Consider the following 23755-nt stretch of genomic DNA (forward strand, 5'->3'; position numbering starts at 1 on the left):
CATTATGCATTAATTTTCTTTTGTGGCATGTTTAAATTTTACGATTAAAAGATAAAGCAGTTTATGTAATTTTGTATACAGTGTTTTTGTGTTTCACAATTTGACATGTTGGACATGTACAGGTTTATTTGCCTTATTCCACAATACGAACGTATTTAAGGCCGTGTAATAAAATAACAAAAACAACATTCCAAAGAATTTTAATAAGTGCCGTCGCGCATCACAAATAAAAGAGCACAACATGCATTCTATATACAAAATGTGCAGAACTAAATAGATAATTGGAAGTTAAAAAGGTCATATACATGGCTGCAGTTGCGTGCGCAAATTTGAGTTTAGTGTTTACCGACCGACCAACCGACGACATAGTGGGATGTAGAGTTGCGTTTGCACGCGACTCGACTGGGAAGTGTACACTCGCCGAAAAAGCTACCAGTGTCCCAGGCCGACCGCACCCTATCCACCGGAATTGGGCACAACTGACTAGTTATCTAACAAAAGGCCTGATAATATTAATCTGATATGTACATTACAAGGGTTCAGTTTCCTCCATGGTCAGACTAAACTTTACATTTGCAGATAACCCGATATTGAACTGTATTCACGCGGCGTATTTGTTCAATTTTTGCATAGATTATTGGATTCTTTCCTACCGGGGGTTTTTCAGTAGGTGTACTGGGCGATCTCAAAAGAGGTAAAATTAACATTTATATTGTTGTTTTAAGACAAGACTTTTAGCACTAGTTGCCGTTTTATATACGTACATTAGATCCTCACACAGTTTCCAAATCAGAACTATGCAACAGAAAAATTAGCATGTACTTTTTTGTGGCCGGCTGTGCAAGGAGATCTTCGAAATAAAATCCTGTACATGCCTTACGAATTACCACGTGTAAATCGAATTTAATAATACCGGCTTCATTCTTTCTGTTTCGTCGTGCTCAGATTATATAACAATTAATGTTACTTTGTGTATTTTTTTGTTATAGTTTACAGACTGAATAGGGTCCGATATGCAGGGGCAGTTGATGTTTGCTATACTCTTCGTCACCTTGTGCGTTGAGACGTTGGCAGAAGACGAGTTTCTTTACAAACAGTTCACAGATCCCGAACGAGATGCATTCCACTACGGAAAGTTCCAGGAAGACTTTGCTTGGGGAGTTGCCACGGCATCGTACCAGATCGAAGGGGCGTGGAACGAAGACGGCAAGGGGCCAAGTGTTTGGGATACTTTCGCCCATACACCTGGAAAGACGCATTTGAACCAGACAGCCGATGTGACATGTGATAGTTACCACAAGATCGCAGAAGACGTAAAAAATCTTAAAGAATTGGGTGTCAATCATTACAGGTTCTCACTGTCCTGGTCTCGCATCATGCCAAAAGGAACACCAGATGAGATCAATCCAGCTGGCGTACAGTATTACCATGACCTGATCGATGCTCTTCTTGCTGCTAACATCCAACCAATGGTGACGCTCTACCACTGGGATATGCCACAGGTGTTGATGGATATCGGCGGCTGGGAAAACGAACTTATGCATGCGTTATTCGTAGCGTACGCAGATTTTTGCTTTAATGAATACGGAGGAAAGGTTACGAAGTGGATTACCTTCAATGAACCAACCGTGTTCACTGTTTTTGGCTACGAGATCGGTTACCACGCACCTGGAAAGACCCACCTGGGCTGGGGTGCTTACCGAGCCGGTCACATTGTCCTAAAAGCACATGCAAGCGCTTATCATCTGTACGATAAAAAATACAGAGCATCGCAAAATGGAGTTGTTGGTATTACTCTTCACGCGCGTTGGTACGAGCCTAAAACGGACACTGATGCTGACCGTGCAGCTGCCCAACGTGCATTAACTGGTGAACTTGGCTGGTTTGCTCATCCGGTCTTCCTAACGGGGGATTATCCTGAAGTTGCAAAGGAACTAATTGCCGCAAAGAGCCGAGCAGTCGGCCTAACATCATCTAGATTCCCAGAATTTACAGAGGAAGAGAAACAGATGTTGAAAGGTTCGGCGGATTTCTTTGGCTTGAACCATTACTCGACCAGTTACATCGAAAATAAGGTAGATGCCTCTTTGATCCCCAACATCATGTCCGACCTTGACTACAAAGCCAGCGAAGACGATTCTTGGGACAGAACTGGTTCTTGGTGGTTGAGACCGGTTCCATGGGGGTTGCGTAGGACTCTTAAATGGATCAAGAAGACGTATGGTGATATACCAGTATACATTACGGAAAATGGAATGTCGGAGAATGACGGGCCAGTGAGATTGGAGGATACGGACAGAGTTACGTATTATAGAGCGTACATCAATGAGATATTAAAAGGTAAAATATCACTGTCGTCGTGTCAATGGTCATCTTCGGCAATGAAGTGTCTTCATTGACGTCACCATCACCTTATAGCACCATAATCATTTTATGTGGTTTTTTTTTAGCTCAACAGATTGATGGGGTGAATTTAAAAGGTTATATCGCCTGGACTTTGATGGACAACTTTGAATGGGCCGAAGGGTACAACGAGCGATTTGGTCTCTTCCATGTGGACTTTAACGATCCGGATAGACCTAGAACAGCACGTGCATCAGCCAAGGCTTTTGCTCAAATCATAAAAGATAATGGTTTCATAAAAGCCAAAGAAAAGTCTGAATTGTAGTCTGTAGTTCCTCAAAAGAACCGTCAGTTGGGAAAAATCGGAATGCAAACAACAACTCAAATTAATATGAAATAATGGTAAACGCATAATTTAAGTAACTGAAGTATAAAATCTATTCTTCAAAGACGTCACTAGAAATAACTACATCCTAGAAAAGTATGTTACTCTGGATAATATGATTAGGCCTATGTATAGTTTTTCTATAATAGCCTAATGCTCTAAAAATAATTAAAAAAAGAACTAAATTTCTGTTTTGGATATTTTATTTATTTGCTATATGTAAACAAAACACTTTGTGTATTTTTATGATAAAGGCGAGGACTGAGTTTCCATTTTTGATAGCTGATTTATCAATATTTAATTTTTATAATTGACAACTTTGACGACCGACCACCTGTGTTCTGTACTGAGTGTGTGTGTGATAATTTAAAAAACATTAGTACCGCCCTCTATGCTGTATACGATTATTTATTTTTTTCCTTTTTCGGAAGAACAACAATGTTTTGACGTGAAATGGCTAGGGTCAAGGAAAAAAGTTATTTTGATGATGATAAGAGGTTGGAAATTGATTTTATTTGGCACAATTATTATTATTTATTAATAAACCACTCGAAGAATGACTTAATTGAGGTTGCCGTGCTTGGATTTATGCCAATATGATTATTTAGTAAATAGGTAGGCTAGAGGCCAGTCTAGCCTACATCACAATCAATCGGAACAGACAAACGGACGCATAGGATAGGCTACATACAGGTCTAAGGACAGGATATTAGCCTACTATGGTTGATCAGATTAATGCTTTCAAGTTACAGTAGGAGGCATAATTGTCAAGTTTGGGGGTAGAGTAGCTGCTGTACCTTACCTAGTCCTTTATAATCTTAATACAGTATTTTACATATTATTTAAAAGCTCATTTCATATTTTTAATAAACAAGATGAGGGACCTAATCAACCTAATTAATCAAGTGATGCAGATCTGAGTTTAAGAGTGGGGTACAATCCTATTTAGGCTTGATGCAATGTCACTGCAACCCCACCCCTTTTAGAGCAGGTTCTTGTGCCTTTCTGCAGTGTGTACATATTTTGTTCTTGCAGATTACAAGACCATGATGATGAGTTTGAAGTTTTGGATATAGAAAGAGATGCATCCAACAGTTACGATGATGACGGACCATTCCATTCTCTAGACATAGAGATCGCTCGTAATTACACTTATGGAACAACTCCGCCTCTCAATCAACGAGAACTGAAACGTGCTGGCAGAAAAGAAAAAGCAAAAGTCATTTATGGCGGGTATTCAAAACCGAACAAGTTCAAAGGACAGAATAATTCTTTTAATGAATGTGATTTCCCACCTGTAACACGTAAAAACTCGCAGGAGGGTTGCGGAGGCGATGCGAAGGAGATGTACAATAGAAAGAAGATAAATATGATGAAGGAACGAGACCAACAACGGGAGGAGAAGATCTCAATCAGAGATAATAAAAGTTGTATTGTACAGGAACCGATGAAAACGTTGTCAAGTTACTCAAGTAATCGTTTCAAGAGTTTAACATACCAACAAGTTAGTCTTCCTCTTTCACCGAATAATGCCTCGAAGAAACGACCAACATCAACTGGAAGTCAAATAAGTGAATGTTCAGAAGACCGCCTTACCTTCCATAAAACGTTTTCGTTACTTATCAAAATGGGAGCAAGTAATTCGAAAAAGGAAAAAAGTACAGATATCAGCAGTAAGCTGAGTGTGCAGAGACAGAACAGTCAACAACTGGAGTTCTGGCAGGCTGAGCTGTCGGAGTTGTTATGGTTGGAACTGCAAGCGTGGCATAACTGTGTAGACATGGAACAACAAGATGTATTATTATACCAAGCTCGTTTAAAAGCAAAGGAAGTTGTCGATAGAATATTGAAATTTAGATTCGAGCCAATAATATCCGGGATACAGCGGAGCAAATCACTGCAGACGACTCGTCGTTTATTTAGTTCTGATGGCAACGATGATTCTGCTCTTGGAGACGAAGACGATGACATGTCTCACATTCCACATAGTCTTTCAGATTCCAATATTGACAGAGGCAGAGAAGGGAGCATATTTTCAGATACCTCGGATTCGGCTCCCATGTTACGAAGATGTTCGCTTGCGTTCGGCTTTGAAGTAACAGCAATGATGAAAATGATGCAATTAGCTCACCGACAAATCCATCCTCTATTGCGAGATTTTGAGAATGTACAAAAATTGTTCATATCTTCGAGAGCTCTAGAGGGCGGTATATCAGACTTTACCAACCCATCGTTTACCCGACAGATTAACACTTTGAATTTATGGATTAACATTACTGTCGATATTTCACATAAATTGAAATTGCTAGGCCATCATCTTGATGTTTATGGCACGGGTAACTGGCCTGGGATGGCATACAACGCACAATACTCAATTAACGGCAATTCGGATATCGTTAAACCGTATGCGAAAAAAAGTCGTCGGAGTCTGGCGAGTGTTCGAGAAGACTCTGCCGATCATCAAGATCTGGAGATAGAAGATGATGTTCTGTCATCTACTGATGACACACCCGAAAACACACCAGTTGCCCTCTCTGATGACACACCTAGCAGCACCCCGGTCAATACCCCTAAGTCGGAAAAATCACCAATTACGCGCATTTTCAGTTCATGTCATTTTAGTTTTGATGAGGAGGGTACAGCGTATATGTATAGACCTTACGTGGACAGCGGTCTGAAGCATAACGGTTTGGAAAAAACAATGATTGCGCTGCAGTCCATCATAGGTCCAACTTTAACACGAGCAAAAATGGCGCTTGAAAAACCATCACAATTCGATATCGTCACTGATTCCTCAAAGGTAAGTTGAACGAGAAATACAAAGTTGATCATGGGCTAGAAGTGGGAGTCTACATCTGTCTGTATGCTGTATTTCCATATGAATGCAGTAGCAACTACTTAACAATATACAGCACTACTGTAGACTATCCACATTGATCTTAACCAATCTTACAGTAGAACTCCCTTTTTTTAAACACCCCTATTAAGGAAACAGTTTAACATGAAACAAACAAGAGGAAATATGTTTTAATACTACAGCCAACCCCTATTCAGGGAACTCTTTCAAATGAAATGAACAAGGGGAAACCCCTATTTAGGAGAGACCTCTATTGAGGGGACTCTTTTTAACCCCTATTCAGGGGACCTCTTTTGAGGGGACTCTCAACTCCTATTCAGGGGACCTCTTTTGAGGGGACTCTCAACTCCTATATCAGGGAATACTACTATCAGTATTACTCTTTTTTTGGGTCCCAAAGATTATAATGTAATACAGGAAGTTCTGTCTGAGGCTGAGTATACTTTTTAATGATGGTTAAATTTATATTTAACTTCCTTGCAGGTTGAGGAATATCCTAGCCACCCTTGTCTGGATACCTGCTCAGCTAGTCTCAATGATCCAAAGACTTCTTGCTTTATTAAACATGGCTGTCACAGCCAAGAATTTCAAGAAATGAATCTACCATCATTCAGGTATAGTTTATTGATGAACACATTCAGAAGTGAGTCTAGAGTGGTATCAAGGTGGTTTAAATGATATATGGGTATTTCCAATGTTATAATGACAACTACACTGTATCAAGTCATTACCCATCATCCACCTGTACTTCTTATAATGACAACTACACTGTATTAACTTATAATTACTCATCAGCCACCTGTACTTTGACATAAAACACCCTTCCTCCCTCATAAATAGACAATGAACCCATTCTCCTTTGACTATATTCACATTTTCTCCGATGTTTTGTTCGTTAGGAATGCTTATCTGTTTCTGCTTCGTGTTCTGTTGGATGTCATGCATGAAAGCTTACAGTTCCGCCTTGCACAAAAACCAGCTGCAGTTGCAGAACCTTCTATCCACAGTATAAATCAGGTAAATATTGTATTTTGTGTCTTAAGCTCTATCTACGCTATCAAATTTTATGTGACAAAAAATGTGATCTACCCATATGGATAAATATAATGTTTATAATGTAATCAATAATATAATAATGTCTACAGTCTACATCCAATAAATCCCAAAACATAATCCACATGTATTTTAAGAGGCACTATATGTCAACAAATAATTATTAGTCCTCTCTCCATGACGGTTGTCACATAATGCTTTGTATTATTTTGTTTTTGTATTTATATGTTTCATATGGACAGTTTGTCTGAAATAAAGTTGAATTGAATTGACAATTTTTATCTGGCATTCAAAGAAACCGTCAACCAAGCAGCTATGCTTCATCTAGTAGAATGGATAACTTCCAAAAGCACACCTGAGAAAATTCAGGGGTCACCTTTCCTACAACATAGACGATATATAAGTATATTAGGAATTGCCGCGGGATATCGGGCAGTCAATTCTGTTAGCACTGGCTATAAACATGTAGCTATAGGTAGGTAGATAGTTCCATGCTATGTGTATGATTGTGATTGTGTGGTTCTTGTTTCTCAGCTAATACACGAGTGTAAAGAGGTGATTCGATGGGCGGTCTGGGTCAAAGGTTACTACCATAGAATGGTGCAAGCCGTTGCCTGTGGCAGTCTGGATGCTGACACAGACATTGAAGAGTATGAAGAAAACTTAAAGAATATGCTTGAGGTACTTTGGATATCTTTGTATATTTTATAATAATAATAATAATAAGATTTATACAGCGCACATATCCACTAAAGTGCTCAAGGCGCTTGTGAAAATCATGAAACATATTAACCTTAACCTAAATACAACTGATAATTTTGACAAAAAACCAAATTAAAAACAAGACCAATCGAACCCACCTCACTGCTTCCGTTTACCAGCAATTTAAGGTGCATAGACCAGCCAGTACATAACTGAGTGAGTGAGTGGCCGAGCGGTTAAGACAGTGGAACCGTAAGAGTGAGTGAGTGGCCGAGCGGTTAAGACAGTGGAACCGTAATTACGTAGCCATAACATCGGCAGGCGTTCGAGGCTCACTCACTCCATGGTTCTGGTGGTAGAACGAGTCTTCTCGGATAAGGACTATAAACCGTAGATCCAGTGTACACATCTAACTCGTGTGCACTTTAAAGAACCTAGTACATCTTTCGAGACGAGTAGGGGGTTACCCCGGTGTATTAGTACATCACAGCCACTGATCACCAACTGGGCCCTCTGGGAGACCAGTCTTTGACTGAAGAGGTTACCCAGTATAAATATATAAATTTCATAAAAAAATTTCAACTCACAGGTGTTCTCAGTGATGTGGGTATCTAGCTAAATAAATTAAATCTTACAAATTTTCATCTTTTAATATTTTCATCTTTGCATATTTTCGTCTTTAAAATGAATTAATGTTTAGCTACTGGCCTTTTGTGATTTAGATGCAAGGGCAATTCTGATGATAAGATGATGATTGTAATACAGTATTACACAGTTATCAGCAGCTAAGTGATAAGAACAATTCTCAGCAACCGTATCATGTGGACACTCCTCATGGTGAATCACTTTTTGACCATAAGATGACATTGGAGTTCACTCTCTAGTAAATTATATAACCTCTTTGTTATAGGTGTATTTTGAATATCTCCATATATGGATGTCTATGCTTCAACGATCACCTCGTGCTTCAGCGAGTTTGAAGAACATTTTAGAAGAGGAGTGGGCTTTCTCAAAAGAATTCTGCCCTCATATCAGAAGTGGAGAATCCGAGGCTGGGAAAAGATTTTGGTAAGAAGTTGTACTTAACTTGTAATAGATTTTTAGATCTTTTTAGAGTTTAAAATCAATATAAATTATAAGTAACTCATTAGCAATGCATGACTGAACAAAGACTGTATATTGAGAACTTTTTTCTACTCAAAAGAAGACTTTATTTAAAAGCCATGCCTAACACTATCAAACTTTATGTGACAAAATGTGATGTGCCCATAATGCTGATGTCATATCACTACCATATTTGGGCACATCACACTTTTTTTGTCAAACTAATTTGATAGTGTACACTGAGCTTAAAGCTATGACAACACTATAAATCTTAATGTTACAACGAAATATGATGTGCCCATATATAGAGATGATGTTGTCATATCACTACCATATTTGGGTATATCACACTTTATTTGAGCACATCAAACTAATTTGATAGTGTAGACAGAGCTTAACAATAGCAATAAGTGAACTAGTCAACATTTGTTATTATATAGCATTATGGCAAAGAGTCTTCTGGCTTCTACAAGTGAATACCTTGAGGGCGACACTGATGAAATATGCTCTGGACTTCAAGACAGCACATTGGATCTTAAAAATATTATGTAAGTTGCAATTTAATGACTTTATATAAGTCATATCACAAGCTTTAAGGAGTACAAATACTGTATACATAGCGACATGGCTACATCTATGTTAACTATGTATTTGTAAGTCCAGTGTACACATCTGGTTCATGTGCACTTTAATGAACCTAGTACGTCATTTAAAATGAGTAGGCGGTTACCCCGGTATACTAGTTCACACACAGCCACTTTCACAAACTCAACATAGTACTACACTGGCACTCTTTGACTGAAGAAGCTACCCATTATAAAGAATAACTGAATAATTTATAGTTTGAACGTAAAATGGATTTATTTTAGTTGCTTTAGTGTATTTTCGCCTAAAGTTGAGTACATAAACACCCTTCTTGATCTTTGTTTTTACCTTCTCAGAAAGAGCACAAGAGATTATTGTAGAAGAATAAAACAGCTATTTTATGAAGCAAGGGAGAGAACCTCAAGAGCGCTGAGTTTTGCTAAAATGTTGCGAAAAGTAAGACTTATTTATTATTATGATTTTTGTAGTCATGTACTGAATAAATGACTGTTTAATTTTAGAATTTTGTAATCTGTATGTCATCAGCTTGCAGAGAAAGATTATAGGTAACTTTATTTTAAAGTGTGATGTGCCCAAATATGATAATGATATGCCCAAATATGGTAGTGATATGCCCAAATATGGTAGTGATATGACATTATCATGTCCATATATTGGGTGCATCACATTTTTTTGTCACATAAAATGTGATAGTGTAAACGGAGCATCATGATTTGTTTTGTTGACCTCTTTGCAGGATTTGGAAATTGCAGCTGAGTTTCATTTATCAGTTTCAACGGGCAGACTGCTTCAAGATTTAGAGAATTCAAAACATGTTAGGGTAAGTATTATTATTATATTATTATAATTTGATTTTTCTAAAAATATATTATTCCTGAAATAATAAAGTCACCATGTTAATAGAAATATAGTATGTATAAGTAAAGCTCTGTCTACACTTTTAAACTAGTTTGACAAATAAAGCGTGATTTGTCCAAATATGGTAGTGATATGCTCAAATATGGTAGTGATATGACATCATCCTGTCCATACACCGGTGTACTAGTACATCATAGCCACTGATCATAACTGGACCCTTTGGAAGACCAGTCTTTTGACTTAAGAGGTCGCCCAGTATAAATAAATAACAAGAAACAAACAATATATGGCACATTACATCTTTTTTTGTCAAACTAGTTTGATAGTGTAGACAGAGTTTAAAACTCTTTTATGCCAAATAAAATTTACAATAAAATATTTAATATGACTTTATTATTTAAAAAAATAACCATATTGGTATTTTCTTGATAGATTAAACTAGACAGTCCTGGTCACATGTTGTTTGTGCCGGAACATATCAAAGAGAATATCCAACAGATTCGTCAGCTACTGAGCGACCTCTGCGGTCGTGACGACTTCATCCAGTCAAGTCCATCCAGCGAGGAAGGCTATCTGTTATTGGTCAAATCTGAAGAAGTTGACATTTGGCGTGGAGATTGTGTGGATGTTCCCCTAAATGTTGAGAGAACTATAGCACTGGTCGATATACAGGTAATTTGGATTTCTGTACAGATTCAGTGTCTATACATTTTTTGTGACTTTTAGATTGAATTGATTGATTGATCACTTTATTTCAGAATAAAAATTCCATATATACAACAAACAATACAAAATGGAAAATCACACTAAAATGTTCTCCCATTTAGTGAAGAGATTTGAAGATCATAGTACACCTAACAAGATCATTTACACTTTGTAAAGTGCTTATTTTGCATTTTAAAAACTAGTCTATGGACAAGACCAAGAATGTTCAATGGTTTAAATGAATGAATGACTTTTTTCTTATATTTGTGTTTTCTAAAATTTAGGTTGAAAATCTTTTACTGGTTGTTAACCATTCGTCTCAACTGTCAAGCCAACGCAAAGCTTTTGAGAAAGCTGTGGGTAGTGATGTTGCTCTAGTCATTGAAACTACCTCAAGTCATAACACAATATCAGATGCCTTGTCAGAACTTAAGGTGAAAATCCTACTTAAGTATTACAGTCCGCTTCATAATCACATTATCTCTAAAGCTCTGTCTGCACTTTCAAACTAGTTTGATAAATAAAGTGTGATGTGCCCAAATATGTTGGTGATATGCCCAAAAATGGTAGTGATATGACATCATCCTGTCCATTTATAGGCACATCACATTTTTTGTCACATAAAGTTTGATAGTGTAGATAGAGCTTAATAGACATTTTCAAATTATAATACCTGAATAGTAATTTCTATGTAATTTTGTAAAAGTACTTTAATACAAATATTATCTATTTTGACAGACAAATGCCTTGAAGCATGGTGAAACGTTAACTGCATGTATTTATAAGATACGTGAGAATCTTGACATTGACCGCATCCATGATATTGACCCTAACGACACGTCTAGACTCTGCAAGTATTTCAAAGAAACTATGCATAGATGCTTTGCCGTTGGATTTGAGGTAATTATAAATTATTACTGAGAATAGATTAAAGAGATTATGTTACATTAAGCAAGGCAATCTAACAACAGGATGCTGAACTCTGAAGATCAAAGAGTTTATCTGTGGCTGTGACACGCTCAGTTTCACACCCCTTAACAGACACAGAGTAGTGCGAGGAATCTGTATAATACAGTAATGTTGGTATTTGTCACAGCCAGACATAAGATCAAAGGACTTTTACGAGTTCATATCTTGGTAAGGCAAGCTCAGTGTCCTGCTGTTTACTGCTTGCATTAAGCAAGCAGTAAAATAAAACATTAAGATCTGTCTACACTACACGAAAAAATGTGATATATGGGCATGATGATGTCATATCACTACCATATTTTGGCACATCACACTTTTTTTGTCAAACTAGTTTGATAGTGTAGACAGAGCTTTAGATACAACAAAATAAAATGTTGAGTAAAACCATTCCCTTTACTTTCATTTCTCAAAAAAATGTTATTATGATTTTATTTTTAAATTTGTAGTATCATAAAGAAGTGGCACGACTTCTGTCCGGTGAATTGCGTCAACGGCTAGGCAAATCATCTCTCACGTTTGCTACAACTTGGATGAAATTTGTTGTAGATAAATGTGAAAAAGGCAAAGGAAGAAAACCTAGGTATCTATATATAAATTTACGTAAGGGCAAAATTCGGTGAATCACGCGTTATTTCTAGAATGTTTACTCGATGGTATATAAAGTTGGTTCGTACTTTCGGTACTGATTTTAACCGCCAGATGTAACCCTGTTTACTAATTAAATTGAGTTTGATAATTAGTTATTGACGATTAAAACGAATTTAGGTTCAACGATTTGCCCCAAATAGGGGTGTTTTTCGATCGCGGTATACACTGTCTAATGGATGTCCGTCTTGAAAAATACCCGCAGACGATAATACGAGGATGCTTCGCATTTTTCTATCTCCTCCTACGATAATTGTTTTTAATGGCTGAAAACCGGTTGAACAGCTCGAGTACAGCATCATAATGTTGAAGACAGGCCGATTAAAAAAAAAAAATACTAATTTGATAGATTTAATATACGTTTATACAAATAAATGTATTGATTTGCGATGAATGGAACATTCCAATCTCTGTTCCACAAGTGTCTATTCCCTCAGGCGTCGTAAAGGCAAGTACTGTATACTCATAACAGAAATTCGATCCATTTTTTTTTCAACCAACCCAACCATTTCAATCTGTGCTGCAGAGGTTGGATATACATTTTTTTTAACAGATAATGAGCTAGCGCTTTCACTCGCCGTATATTATGTACACATCTTTATTATTGCAGTTAAACCACCCACATCACCACCCTTCCCTCGCTGGCATGAGTAGCGTTGTAAAACCAGTAGAGGATGGGCCTTTACGGTACATCACATGCCCTAACTAAACGCAGAACAACTTTGGAGGGTAGGGTAGGAACCAACTTAAGTATGAATTGGCTCTAAGAAACAATTGAAAACCATTATGCCTACTAATTAAGTTGAGTTAGATAATTTAATATTTATTGACCATTAAATCGAATTTATGATTTTGCCCCGAATAGAGGTGGTTTTCACAAATTGTTTTAAATTATATAAACATACACGTCGTAGTGATGTATCGTTACATGTACTATACTATTTCAATCGACGGTGATAGTTTCAACAAGTATTAAATCGCAATGTTTTACTGTGTATAGTGGTATATTATTTGTAAAACATGAAAACAATTAATATTTCGTTACTAAATGGATAAAGAATATATTTAAAAATTGTTCTTCTTTGCACCCATCCTCTTCCCCATCCCTCAACCCTAATGTTACATACAAAACACAAATTAAGTTTGTTTAAATTTGACTTAAACAATGTGTCTCATTTTGTGACAAGTTTCTCTTTCGGATGTATATTTCCAGGGTGCTAATGTTAGTTGAGTACATAAATCACAGTGTCTATTTATTCGTTCCTGTAAACGACATGTATTATTGTTGTACATTTGAAATCGCCAGTTCTTTAACGCTGAAATTATTATGTATTCGAGAACCATCTGTGGGCACGACCTAGATGGTACGCGAGCGAAGCGAGCGTACCATCTAGTTGTATTAATTTGTTGTATTGAAATAAATCATCATCAGGTAAAATAAGGATGGGATAAAGGTTATAAACAAGGAACTTCAAACTAATTTTAGAAACTTATTATTGGCTGACATTCAGGTTTCCTGTTATGATGATGATGATGTTATGATCATCTTTTGAATGGATTGATAAAATCAAAACAACATATATATAATAAAAAACATGTCTACACTATCAAACTTTATTCCGCAACAAAAATATGTGATGTGCCTATATATGGACATGATGATGTCATATCACTACCATATTTGGGCATATCACTACCATATTTGGGAACATCACACTTTTTTTGTCACATAAAGTTTGATAGTGTTGACAGAGCTTATGAAGTTGCAAAATTTAATTAATTAAATTTCTTATTCAAAATCAGTACAGAAAAGCACACCTGAAAAAAAAATAGCTACAATTTATCTAATTCTCTTTATTTATGAACACAATTCAAAGAAAGTTCTCACACCTTGCCCTAAACAGGAAGGTAAAACATTCAGGCAGGAAGCAATACCAACGCTCCTTCCTGCTCCCAGAATACAATTACTCTAGCACTACTACAACTATTTGTAAAATTCTGTGTTCCATGTTGTTGGTGTGTCTCTCTGTATCTTAATTTTTGGTATGTTTCTCAGCATCTCATATTTCTACTATGTCTCTTCGTGAACTTTTCAACACTTATTTTTGTACATTAACGTTGATTTTACAGTACTTTTACAAATTACAGTACTTGTGTATTAATGCACATGTTGTCTGATGGTACTGTAGTTACAACATGGACCTATAAATTAGATAGGTCCATGGTTACAACAATAACTGTAACATTATTTTGTGATTTCTTTCTGTGTAGATGGGCTCAGCATGGCTTAGATTTTCTTATCATTGCCTGTGATCCAAAGAACATAGCTCATCTAGAGGATGGTGAATTTCAGGTAGGTACATCAGATTCAATTAGGAGGTATGCATTATTATTTAGGCATCATTATTACTGGGTACTGAAGTTGGATTTTAATTTGCAAGCCTAAATAAATTATTTAATATTTTGCCATTTGCTTGTTGACGAAAGCTGTGTACACAACATTGATTTCATTCGTTGGTCAAAGAAGGAAAGATAAAACATGCTTCACATTTAGTCCATGCATTTGTAAAGTTCTGTCCACACTATCAATTAGGTTGAAGTGTGATAATACCCAAATATGGTAGTGATATGACATCATCATGTCCATATATGGGCACATCACACTTTTTTGTCACATGAAGTTTGATTAGACAGACCTTTAGAGTAAACGAACTTTTTTTATTATTGTTTACTAGGAAATAAAGACTCTTATGTATAAGTGTATTCAGTATGTAATTGGATCACCACCAGCTACCTCTTGCCCTGCTAGCCCAGGTAAGCCGAGTTTTTATTTATAGCACTCTATTTTTTATTTAATAAAAAAAGAATTAAAAAGACAAAATGCAGACGTTAGCACAATAACAAACCATCCTGCCTAAAACAGAAAAATAATCGTGAAAAGCGTAATGATGGAAAACGTTTCAAATTGTTTTCATTTTAAAAATTCAAAGATTGTTTGAAAATATTCTTGAATATGATATTGTCACCAAATAGAGTTGAAAATAACATGTTTTGTTGTTGTTATAGCCCCTACTCATCGGCCAGCAAGTCCAACCCCGGAGAGTCTTGCAATGAGCAAGTCTGCACGGCTTAGCATTCATTCTACACCAGGTTCACCAGTGCCAAGTGACTTTCACCGCAGCACTAGTGACGTATTCAGGCCTGTCTGTAGCCCCACAGAAGATAGACTTGGTAAATAACTATACTCTATACTCTATAGCCAATAATCCCTTGCTCAAATTTTCAAATGTAGGCTAACACAAGAATCCATTCTTAATGCAATACTATAATTCCAATCCTTAATTTTTCCACAATGTTGTTGTAGCCTGCACCCCTGGGACTATTATCTTGGTCATATATATATGGCACTGATATTATTGGGACCCCTATGGAAACAAGCTGTAGAGCTTATGGTTATACTCTTGCTCTCATCCTGTTTATATGTATATATTTATAGTTGCATTTTTGTATTTGATGAAGAGCAACAAATAAGAAACACAAATATTATTTAGATAGATTTATGGCAAACGTATTTTAGTAGTTTGGTGATGTTGTTCCCTTATTATATTATTCTTCCTCCATAGGCCTACTTATCTTACTTATCATCTTCTATCTCTTTAAAAACAGAATTAAATTTCAAACCAGTGGATAAACGACCAAGTCCAATTCAATTCAGCGATAAGGTTCCTAGCAAACGTATTGTACAAATGCGCAAGTCTGTATCGGTGCTGGAAGAAGCACGCATGAAAAAGCTACAAGAAGATGGGGTCATAGGTCATGTCAGTAACCATTCAAGCAATAACAACATGGTGTTCAACTGTCGTAAGGTCAAATTTAGGTGGCAGAGAGGATTCAAAATAGGTAATGATTAAAGCTTATTGGTCAAAGTTCAATCTTATATTGTGTAAAGCTCTGTCTACATAATCTATTTTGTATTGTATTGCTATGGAGGAAAATAAATGTCTTTTTGAAATGAAAAATCAAATTTTATATGACAAAAAAATGTGATGTGCCCATATATGGACACAATTATGTCATATCACTACCATATTTGGGCACATCACATTTTTTTTGTAAAACTAATTTGATAGTGTAGACAGAGCTTAATGCACCATAAAAATAAATTGATATGGCAGACAGATAGATCGCTAGTATCTTGTTAATGTTAATTCATTGTTCTTTTTCAAGGTGAGGGACAACAAGGAACAACTGTCTATGCATGCATCAATATGGATACTGGTGAAACACTTGCTGTCAAGGAGGTAAATAGGACATTCAGATTACCCTAGACCATTCATTCATCATAACCATTAACACCTTAGTGCATATTTCCAGTCTGCTGTTGGTTTTGGTCCTAACTGAGTTAAGCAACGTTGGGCCCGGTTGCATTCTGGATGGGAGACCGGGTGCTGTATATTAACCAGAGAGTGATAATGTGATGAGTTTAATGATAATATCGGAATAGCATTTGATAGGCATGGGTTCAAGGTTATTTGTATCGTCCATTGCATCCTAAAGCTTGGTTCCCACTAGAACGTAACGCAAGGACGTAAACGCAACGCAAGCGTTTTAACCAATGGCAACCGAAGTTATAGACAGTTAGCAGTCAATTCACTTGCGTTGCCTTACGTTCTTGCGTTGCGTCGCTAGTGGGAACCACGCTTTGGGCAAGATGCTTTACTCTCATTAGATGTAAAGCTGTTGGTCCCGTGTACTTAACAGTGCACGTTAAAGAACTCGGTACACTATTAAAAAAGAGTAGGGAATTGTCTCCCAGTGCTGGCTGCTGGCTGCCGTGTAGGGCCTAATCCAAATTTCCTCAGTTTTCAGTTAAGCTTGCGGATCAGAAAAATACATTTAACATTTTATTTTTCTTTTAAGATCCGACTACAGCGTTTTGATGATCACAGTGCATTAAGGGACCTTGCAGATGAGATTAAGATATTTGAAAGCATTATACATCCAAATCTTGTGAAATATTATGGTGTTGAGATTCACAGGGTGAGTATCCTGGTATGCATAAGATTACATCATAGAGATACAGTCATACCTGTTCTGTTTCCACAAAATGGTAGACCCGTGCGGACATAGCTTAAGTTTGAGATGAGTCTACAAATCCTGTAATTATATTTGGTAAAATGGCTTGGTGTATTTCATGGATTGGGAAGCAAAATTTGAATACTTGGAAAGGAAACTAACGTTTTGTCTAGACTATCAAACTAGTTTGACAAAAATGTGTGATCACAAATATGGTGGTGATATGCCCAAATACAGTAGTGATTTGACAACATGTCCATTTATGGGCACATCACATTTTTTTGTCACATAAGGTTTGATAATGTAGACAGAGTTTAATAATATTGATATAACTTATAATATATTTTCTAGGAGGAATTGTTGATTTTCATGGAATACTGCGATGACGGTACATTAGGTGATGCTGCAGAAGAGTGTCTACCAGAAGACATGATCAGGCACTATATGTATGAGATTGTGACTGCTGTTAGTGTGCTACACGAGCGTGGCATTATTCATAGAGATATAAAAGGCAAGACATTTAATAAGATTCTTTCAATTTAAGAATATACTTGTACAAGCCCAATATCTTGATCTCCCAGAATGTACCTAATTTTAAAAAGTAAAAGAGATTTGTGACAATAAGAACATTCTTAGTTTTCTGGGAGTATGATTTGATACAATTCTGCTCAAATAAAATCCTGAGATTGTTAAGAGTAGACTGATGTTTATTCACATGAACACACACATGCACTATAATTTATTTTTTGAAAGATACACAGTCTGTGCCTGGCACTTATTTGAGGAAGTAATACCTTAAATAATTAATATTCAAATTTTTATTCTTGATAGGTGCAAATATATTTCTTTCGTCCGATGGTCACCTTAAGTTGGGTGACTTTGGTAGTGCAATTAAGTTGAGCACACGCCATACACTGCCTGGTGAGGTATCAGAATACCTTGGAACTCCAGCATATATGGCACCAGAAGTAAGTGTTAATCAACTATCAGTTTATCATGTAAACACGCACACTAAACACAGATTTGGTCAGATTGCTGGAGAACACTCTGGGCTAAGTTAGTGTGAATGGTTCTATTCCTAAACACTACAAGCCACCACACCGAAATCTGGACTCAATGTGTACATAGCTTTTACCCATACTAGAATAAAGAGAGCATGGAATATGTACAGTACAGATTTCAACCCAGGATCGTGTGATTTCTAAGCAAACATGTTAACCATCAATGGTACCACTTACGATAATATTCAGCAGCTTAGGTAGCCATATTCTGTAAAATTCTCAATCCTAACTACGCTGCAGATGTGGCCATGTAGACTCTCATGTATGTTTGCTAAAAAATATCACCTCACCGCAATGATTGTAATTGATTAATTTATTTAATTACTGTAGGTGATCAAACAGAGTGAGAAGAAAGAGGGCTATGGTCGTGCTTCAGACATCTGGAGTATAGGATGTGTAGGTATAGAAATGCTCACTGGAAAGGTAAGGCTTGTTTTGACTTCTATGCAATTGTGTATAAAATGTTGTGCTTTCTATTTCTTATTTCTTGATAATCTGTCTTATACAATCAATTCTCCCAATACAGGACTCCCTGAATACCGGACGCTCTCCCAAAACCAGACTTTTCTTTAGGTCCAAAGAGTTCCAAATTCATCTTTATCATTAAAAACACGTTCCGAATACCGAATAGACTTTCCCGATAACCAGACAAATTAGGCCAGCCCAAAGGTTTCTGGTATTGGGAGAGTTAACTGTAATAGTTGTTAATCCCACTAGAATTGGAAATATTTACTGTATGTTGTCTGATTATGTTATTTTCTATCTTAATAAACAACTTGTTTGAGCAGTTTTACTCTCATCCTGTATTTTCTATCTTCAATTTTCCAGCGCCCTTGGCACGAGTACAAACATGAATACAACATTGTGTACAAGGTAGGAGACGGCGCTATACCAAAGATTCCCGACACAGCTAGTGATGAGGCTAAAGATTTCCTATCTCACTGCCTTCAGCATAACCCTGAGGACAGGTGGACTGCTAACAAACTTTTAGAACATCCATTCATCAAGGTAACCAAGATATTATATATTTGCCACTATCATTATTACAATGCAATAAGGTTTATCGCAAATAGTGTGCACAATGCATGATGGGAAAGGTGTGGGAACTAATTGTCACGACGGGTATTAGTCTGGGCTCCAGACGGAGTTTTGTAAAAATATAAATATTTTTGCACATATGGCGTTTCATACGTGTATTACTTGAGTTTGGATACTCCGTCTGGGGAAACACGCATAAGTCACGTGGTTTGACACCAAGAATTCTTGGTGCATAAATTATCCAGTTGACTAGTTTCAGCCGCATGCCATTGGCTGCTCACTCGTACATCGTTTTAATATTCATATTTCAGAATTTCAAAGACTCAACGTCTAAGACGATGCGCATGCGCTATGTTACGTTTAGACAATGTGTACTTGGGTACATTGATGAAAGTTTCCGAAGGCTAAAAATGATTTTATATGCCTAGTAGTCTGGTAAACATTTGATGAGATTTTTCCCAAGAAAATGAAAACTCGTCTTAATATGATAGGCTAGCTTCTCCGCCAAATCAAACATTGAATGGATCATTTATTATGCGAAAAAAATTAGATTTAATTCCCACCCAGACCCTGTCCTGTTCTATGTGGTGGTGTAGCCTGTTGTGTGCCGGTCGGTGGTGGTATGTAGGCCTACCTTATTGGCGTTTTATTTGGAAGGTCATACGTACGAGTTGAGTAGCCCTACGAAGGAGGCCTAGGCCAGGACTAAACAATTAATAAACAAAACAACTTGGCAACACGATTTTATATTTCAACAGTTGTTCAGTCTCATCGTACATTCAGCCATAGAGAATATCTCTATGATTCAGCATACTGTACGTACGTACTCGATCTTTTTTATTTTGAAACAAAATGATCATTGGTTGATTCGAAATCCATATTTACATACCGCCCGCCCCATATAGCCAAATACGGTATGATAACCTACGTCATTCTTATTGGATGTTTGCGGTTTGCAAATCGATTTCTATACGTGTTTCACAAGTCTGTATTTTCAGACAAAAATCGCGGTCGAAATAAAAACAAATAAATAAAAAAAAAAGACAATAAATACAGACTTGGGGCAAGTCTAGACGGGTATGTATGTGATTTGTTGTTTGTACATGTTGTGACATTTGTTCCTAATCCCTTTCCATTATGCACTGTACAATGGCGTTCTTTGCGAAATTAAGGTATTTGTGATAATCCTTATACTTATTGAGACATTTTATATTTGCATTAAGTGACACTATTTTTATTATTATTATTACAATGCAATAAGGTTTATCACAAATAACGTGAGCGACGCATGATGGGAAGGGTTGGGGAGCAAACGTTACAACGTACATGAGTCTTTGTTTGTATGTACGCGTCGTGACATTTGCTCTTCCCATTATTATACACTATGAAATGGTGTTCTTCGCGAAATCAAGCTATTTGCGATAAACCTTTAATAGACGTGCACATGCTTGATACATGCTATAGCAGAATAGAGATTTTGTCGTAATGCAACTACTAAAACCTCAGTTTTTAAAAACAAGAAACTCTACCAAAACCAGAAATTCTTAAGATCCATTAGCTCCCATCTTGATGGCAATCATAGTGTATATGAAGTAATGATGACCTTTATATCTTGTAGGTGAGCTAGAGTCATCAAGTAAGCAACAACAAAGCTCACGTTTGAATATTATAGTAGCATTGAAGAAGACGCCGAAGCAACTGTTGGCTTTGTACCTGGCTAGGGTTAAGCACTCGCATTAAAGAGCTATTGATTTGTACTGGACCTTCAATGTACATAGAAGTAGAATATTGGTAACATTAGATTCTATTGGACCTCATGCTTCAATGCACTACTAAGTGGAATATTGATAACATTAGATACCAGAAATCACTATATAAGAATGATTGGTCAATGGTTCTGTTCCTAATTAGTATATAATATAGTACAGTCAACTCTCCCAAAACCAAACAACTTTGGGCTGGCCAAAATGTCTGGTTTTCCTGAAATTACGGTATTCGGAATGTGTTTTTAATTGTCAAAAAGAATTTGGGACCTTGGTCCTCAAGAAAAGTGTGGTATAGTGAGAGTTTCTGGTTTTCAGAGAGTCCGGTATTGGGAGAGTCGACTGTATATAAATAATGAATGTTCATGAGTTGGATGGTGAGAATATTTTACTAGTTGAAAAATTGACTGCTCTATTTTAAATAAAGCTGGACGTGCAATAAAGCCGTTCATTATTACCATTAGATATCACTTTTCCATGAGATAGAGCTAATTCCAAATGTCATGTGATGTGTATTTAACCAATATAATTGTATGAATACAATCAGATGTATTATAATACAGTTTAATTTATTTTTTTTGACCATATTTAATGAGGGTGATCCATCCAGCAATTGCTGATCATTAGGGACCCTCAGAGGTTCACAAGACAAACATATACACAAGATGCTCTACATAAACAAAGTCTTATTACAAGTCTTTGGGAGTGGAGTTGTAAATTTGTTCTTAGAAAAAATCCTGACGGGTCTTGAACCCAGGGCCCTTGGAGTGGTAGCCAAGCCTAACAAATTAACACATCAACATACTGTACAGTAAGCCATGAGCACAGTGGTCAGTATACTGTATACTGTAATGGATGGCATTCTCCAATCAGCATTATGGTAGGCTATATGATGTTGCCATATAGTGTGCGTGGTCAGTATAAACATGGCCAGTAAACAAGACGCACATCATCAGCAACAAAAGCTTGATTTGAATTATCTTTTCGCTTGATTTGAATTATCTTTTCTCTTGCTTTAAACCATTTTATGTTTTTGCCTTTTACATTGTGCTTAGAAAGTGCCAAGTATAACATTGTCATGGTTTTCAAAATTGTTTAAGAGATTAAATTATTAAGGGATACCTTTATAATTTGAGACCAAAATCAAATAGAATAATTTCAAGTGTCTTTAGACTTTTGTAGGTCAAATAGTCACATTGTGAGCTATGCTCAACCCTGCATCTTTTAAGATAATTTTAAATGGAAACTATCATGTTGTTAAAGTCACTACAAACATATTTAAAAATGCAGTGCCTTATTTACCCTGAACATTCCTACTTTTACAATTGCAAAAATATTATTTTCAAAAGATTGATTTTGCTGTAACCTTTACATATCAATATTAGAATTATTATTGTGAAATTCTGTCTAATGAAAGTTAATTCATTTGGATTGTTGTATACTGTATTATGTGTAACTGTAATAGATACAATGTATGCTAGCTTGAATATTGATTCCAAATATTTAACTTGATTTAAAAAAAAGACTAATAAAAATTGGCCTTGAAAAAAACACTGATATGTGGCAAAAGCTATGATTTGAACCCCGCACTATGGGCTTTGGAAGCATACTAAGCACTAAGCTGTGGCGCCATTAATTGTGTTTTTTAAATGGTGTTAATTTTTATAGCAAATGTATTATGAATGTAGATTGAACATTATTATGAAATATTACTTGACGGTTCTTTTTAAAAAAAATGTAATAATTTTCTGTGATTTAGGGAGGTATGATTGTATATTTCATTATGATACTATTTACACTGTCTACTTAAACTACATATCAATTTGCCATAAAATTGCAGGCCAGTTTTAAAATGTTATACAGTATAACTGAGTATTAGAAACATTCTTACTTTTTAAAAATAAGGTCAATGGTTATATTTTTAAAGCATAACAGCCATCGCAATGCAGGTCTCCAGGAATATATGAATTTTAAATGCAAATTCTAACCACCCATCACAATAATTCTCTTTTTCATGTGGAGATCTGTGTAGTGCGATGAATTTCTAGGATTCAGTTTCCAGTAACAAATTAATCATCTGATCTGCTTCATTCTTCTTCTGGTTGATGCAAATTTAAAGTTTCCTAAACGCGGCCTGCTGGTCAGGTTCGTCTGTCTTAAAATTGTATTATGTGATTAATAAAACTAAAGAATAGTATAGGAAAATGGTCTGTATTTATTATTTACAAAACCAAGTACTCGTACATGCTATAGGCCTATTCCAGATACATATGACCCAGCCACCAACATTTTTTTTTTTTCAAATGTAATGGTTTCGGGTTCGAATTTGAATTTGTTGTATATGTTAAATCTATATAAAATATGGAGAGTGGTATAAATACGCCGCCGCTGCCCCTCCCTTCTATACCGATTTTGACCAATCAAAAATCTTTATCGTACTTTTTTATTGCATGTGTTTTTTTCCGAGAAACAATTTTGTGTACTCGACCAAAGAATATATATCACAAGAATGAGTAATCCGCGATTTTCCCTGTAACAGTAATATTGTCCATGTGGTAGGGCGCCGCCATAAGTGTGGATGTATCTGGGA

General features: G+C 36.3%; 2 protein-coding genes across 3 annotated transcripts; both read left to right on the forward strand.

Annotated features, from left to right (window-relative positions):
* The first annotated feature begins 932 nt into the window (after positions 1–932).
* On the forward strand, positions 933–2849 carry LOC140055048 (cytosolic beta-glucosidase-like). The gene is made up of 2 exons (XM_072100219.1): positions 933–2340; positions 2451–2849. Exons 1-2 carry the CDS (start codon positions 1014–1016, stop codon positions 2666–2668), a joined length of 1545 nt encoding a protein of 514 aa, XP_071956320.1. The 5' UTR covers positions 933–1013; the 3' UTR covers positions 2669–2849.
* Positions 2850–2989: 140 nt separating this feature from the next.
* On the forward strand, positions 2990–23361 carry LOC140054257 (mitogen-activated protein kinase kinase kinase 4-like). 2 transcript variants are annotated; one of them, XM_072099177.1, is made up of 24 exons: positions 2990–3225; positions 3764–5528; positions 6069–6199; positions 6485–6602; positions 7173–7319; positions 8251–8408; positions 8885–8992; positions 9386–9485; positions 9787–9870; positions 10341–10580; positions 10898–11047; positions 11352–11513; positions 12029–12162; positions 14499–14580; positions 14963–15041; positions 15294–15458; positions 15894–16127; positions 16455–16528; positions 17148–17267; positions 17655–17814; positions 18135–18271; positions 18695–18787; positions 19193–19372; positions 21021–23361. In XM_072099177.1, exons 1-24 carry the CDS (start codon positions 3182–3184, stop codon positions 21027–21029), a joined length of 4674 nt encoding a protein of 1557 aa, XP_071955278.1. In that variant the 5' UTR covers positions 2990–3181; the 3' UTR covers positions 21030–23361. The 2 variants fall into 2 exon arrangements, with proteins under 2 accessions (XP_071955278.1, XP_071955279.1); XM_072099178.1 differs by lacking the exon at positions 15894–16127.
* The last annotated feature ends 394 nt before the right edge of the window (positions 23362–23755 follow it).

The sequence above is a fragment of the Antedon mediterranea genome, chromosome 7 (assembly GCF_964355755.1).
Source record: "Antedon mediterranea chromosome 7, ecAntMedi1.1, whole genome shotgun sequence".
In the NCBI taxonomy this organism is placed as follows: Eukaryota; Metazoa; Echinodermata; class Crinoidea; order Comatulida; family Antedonidae; genus Antedon; species Antedon mediterranea.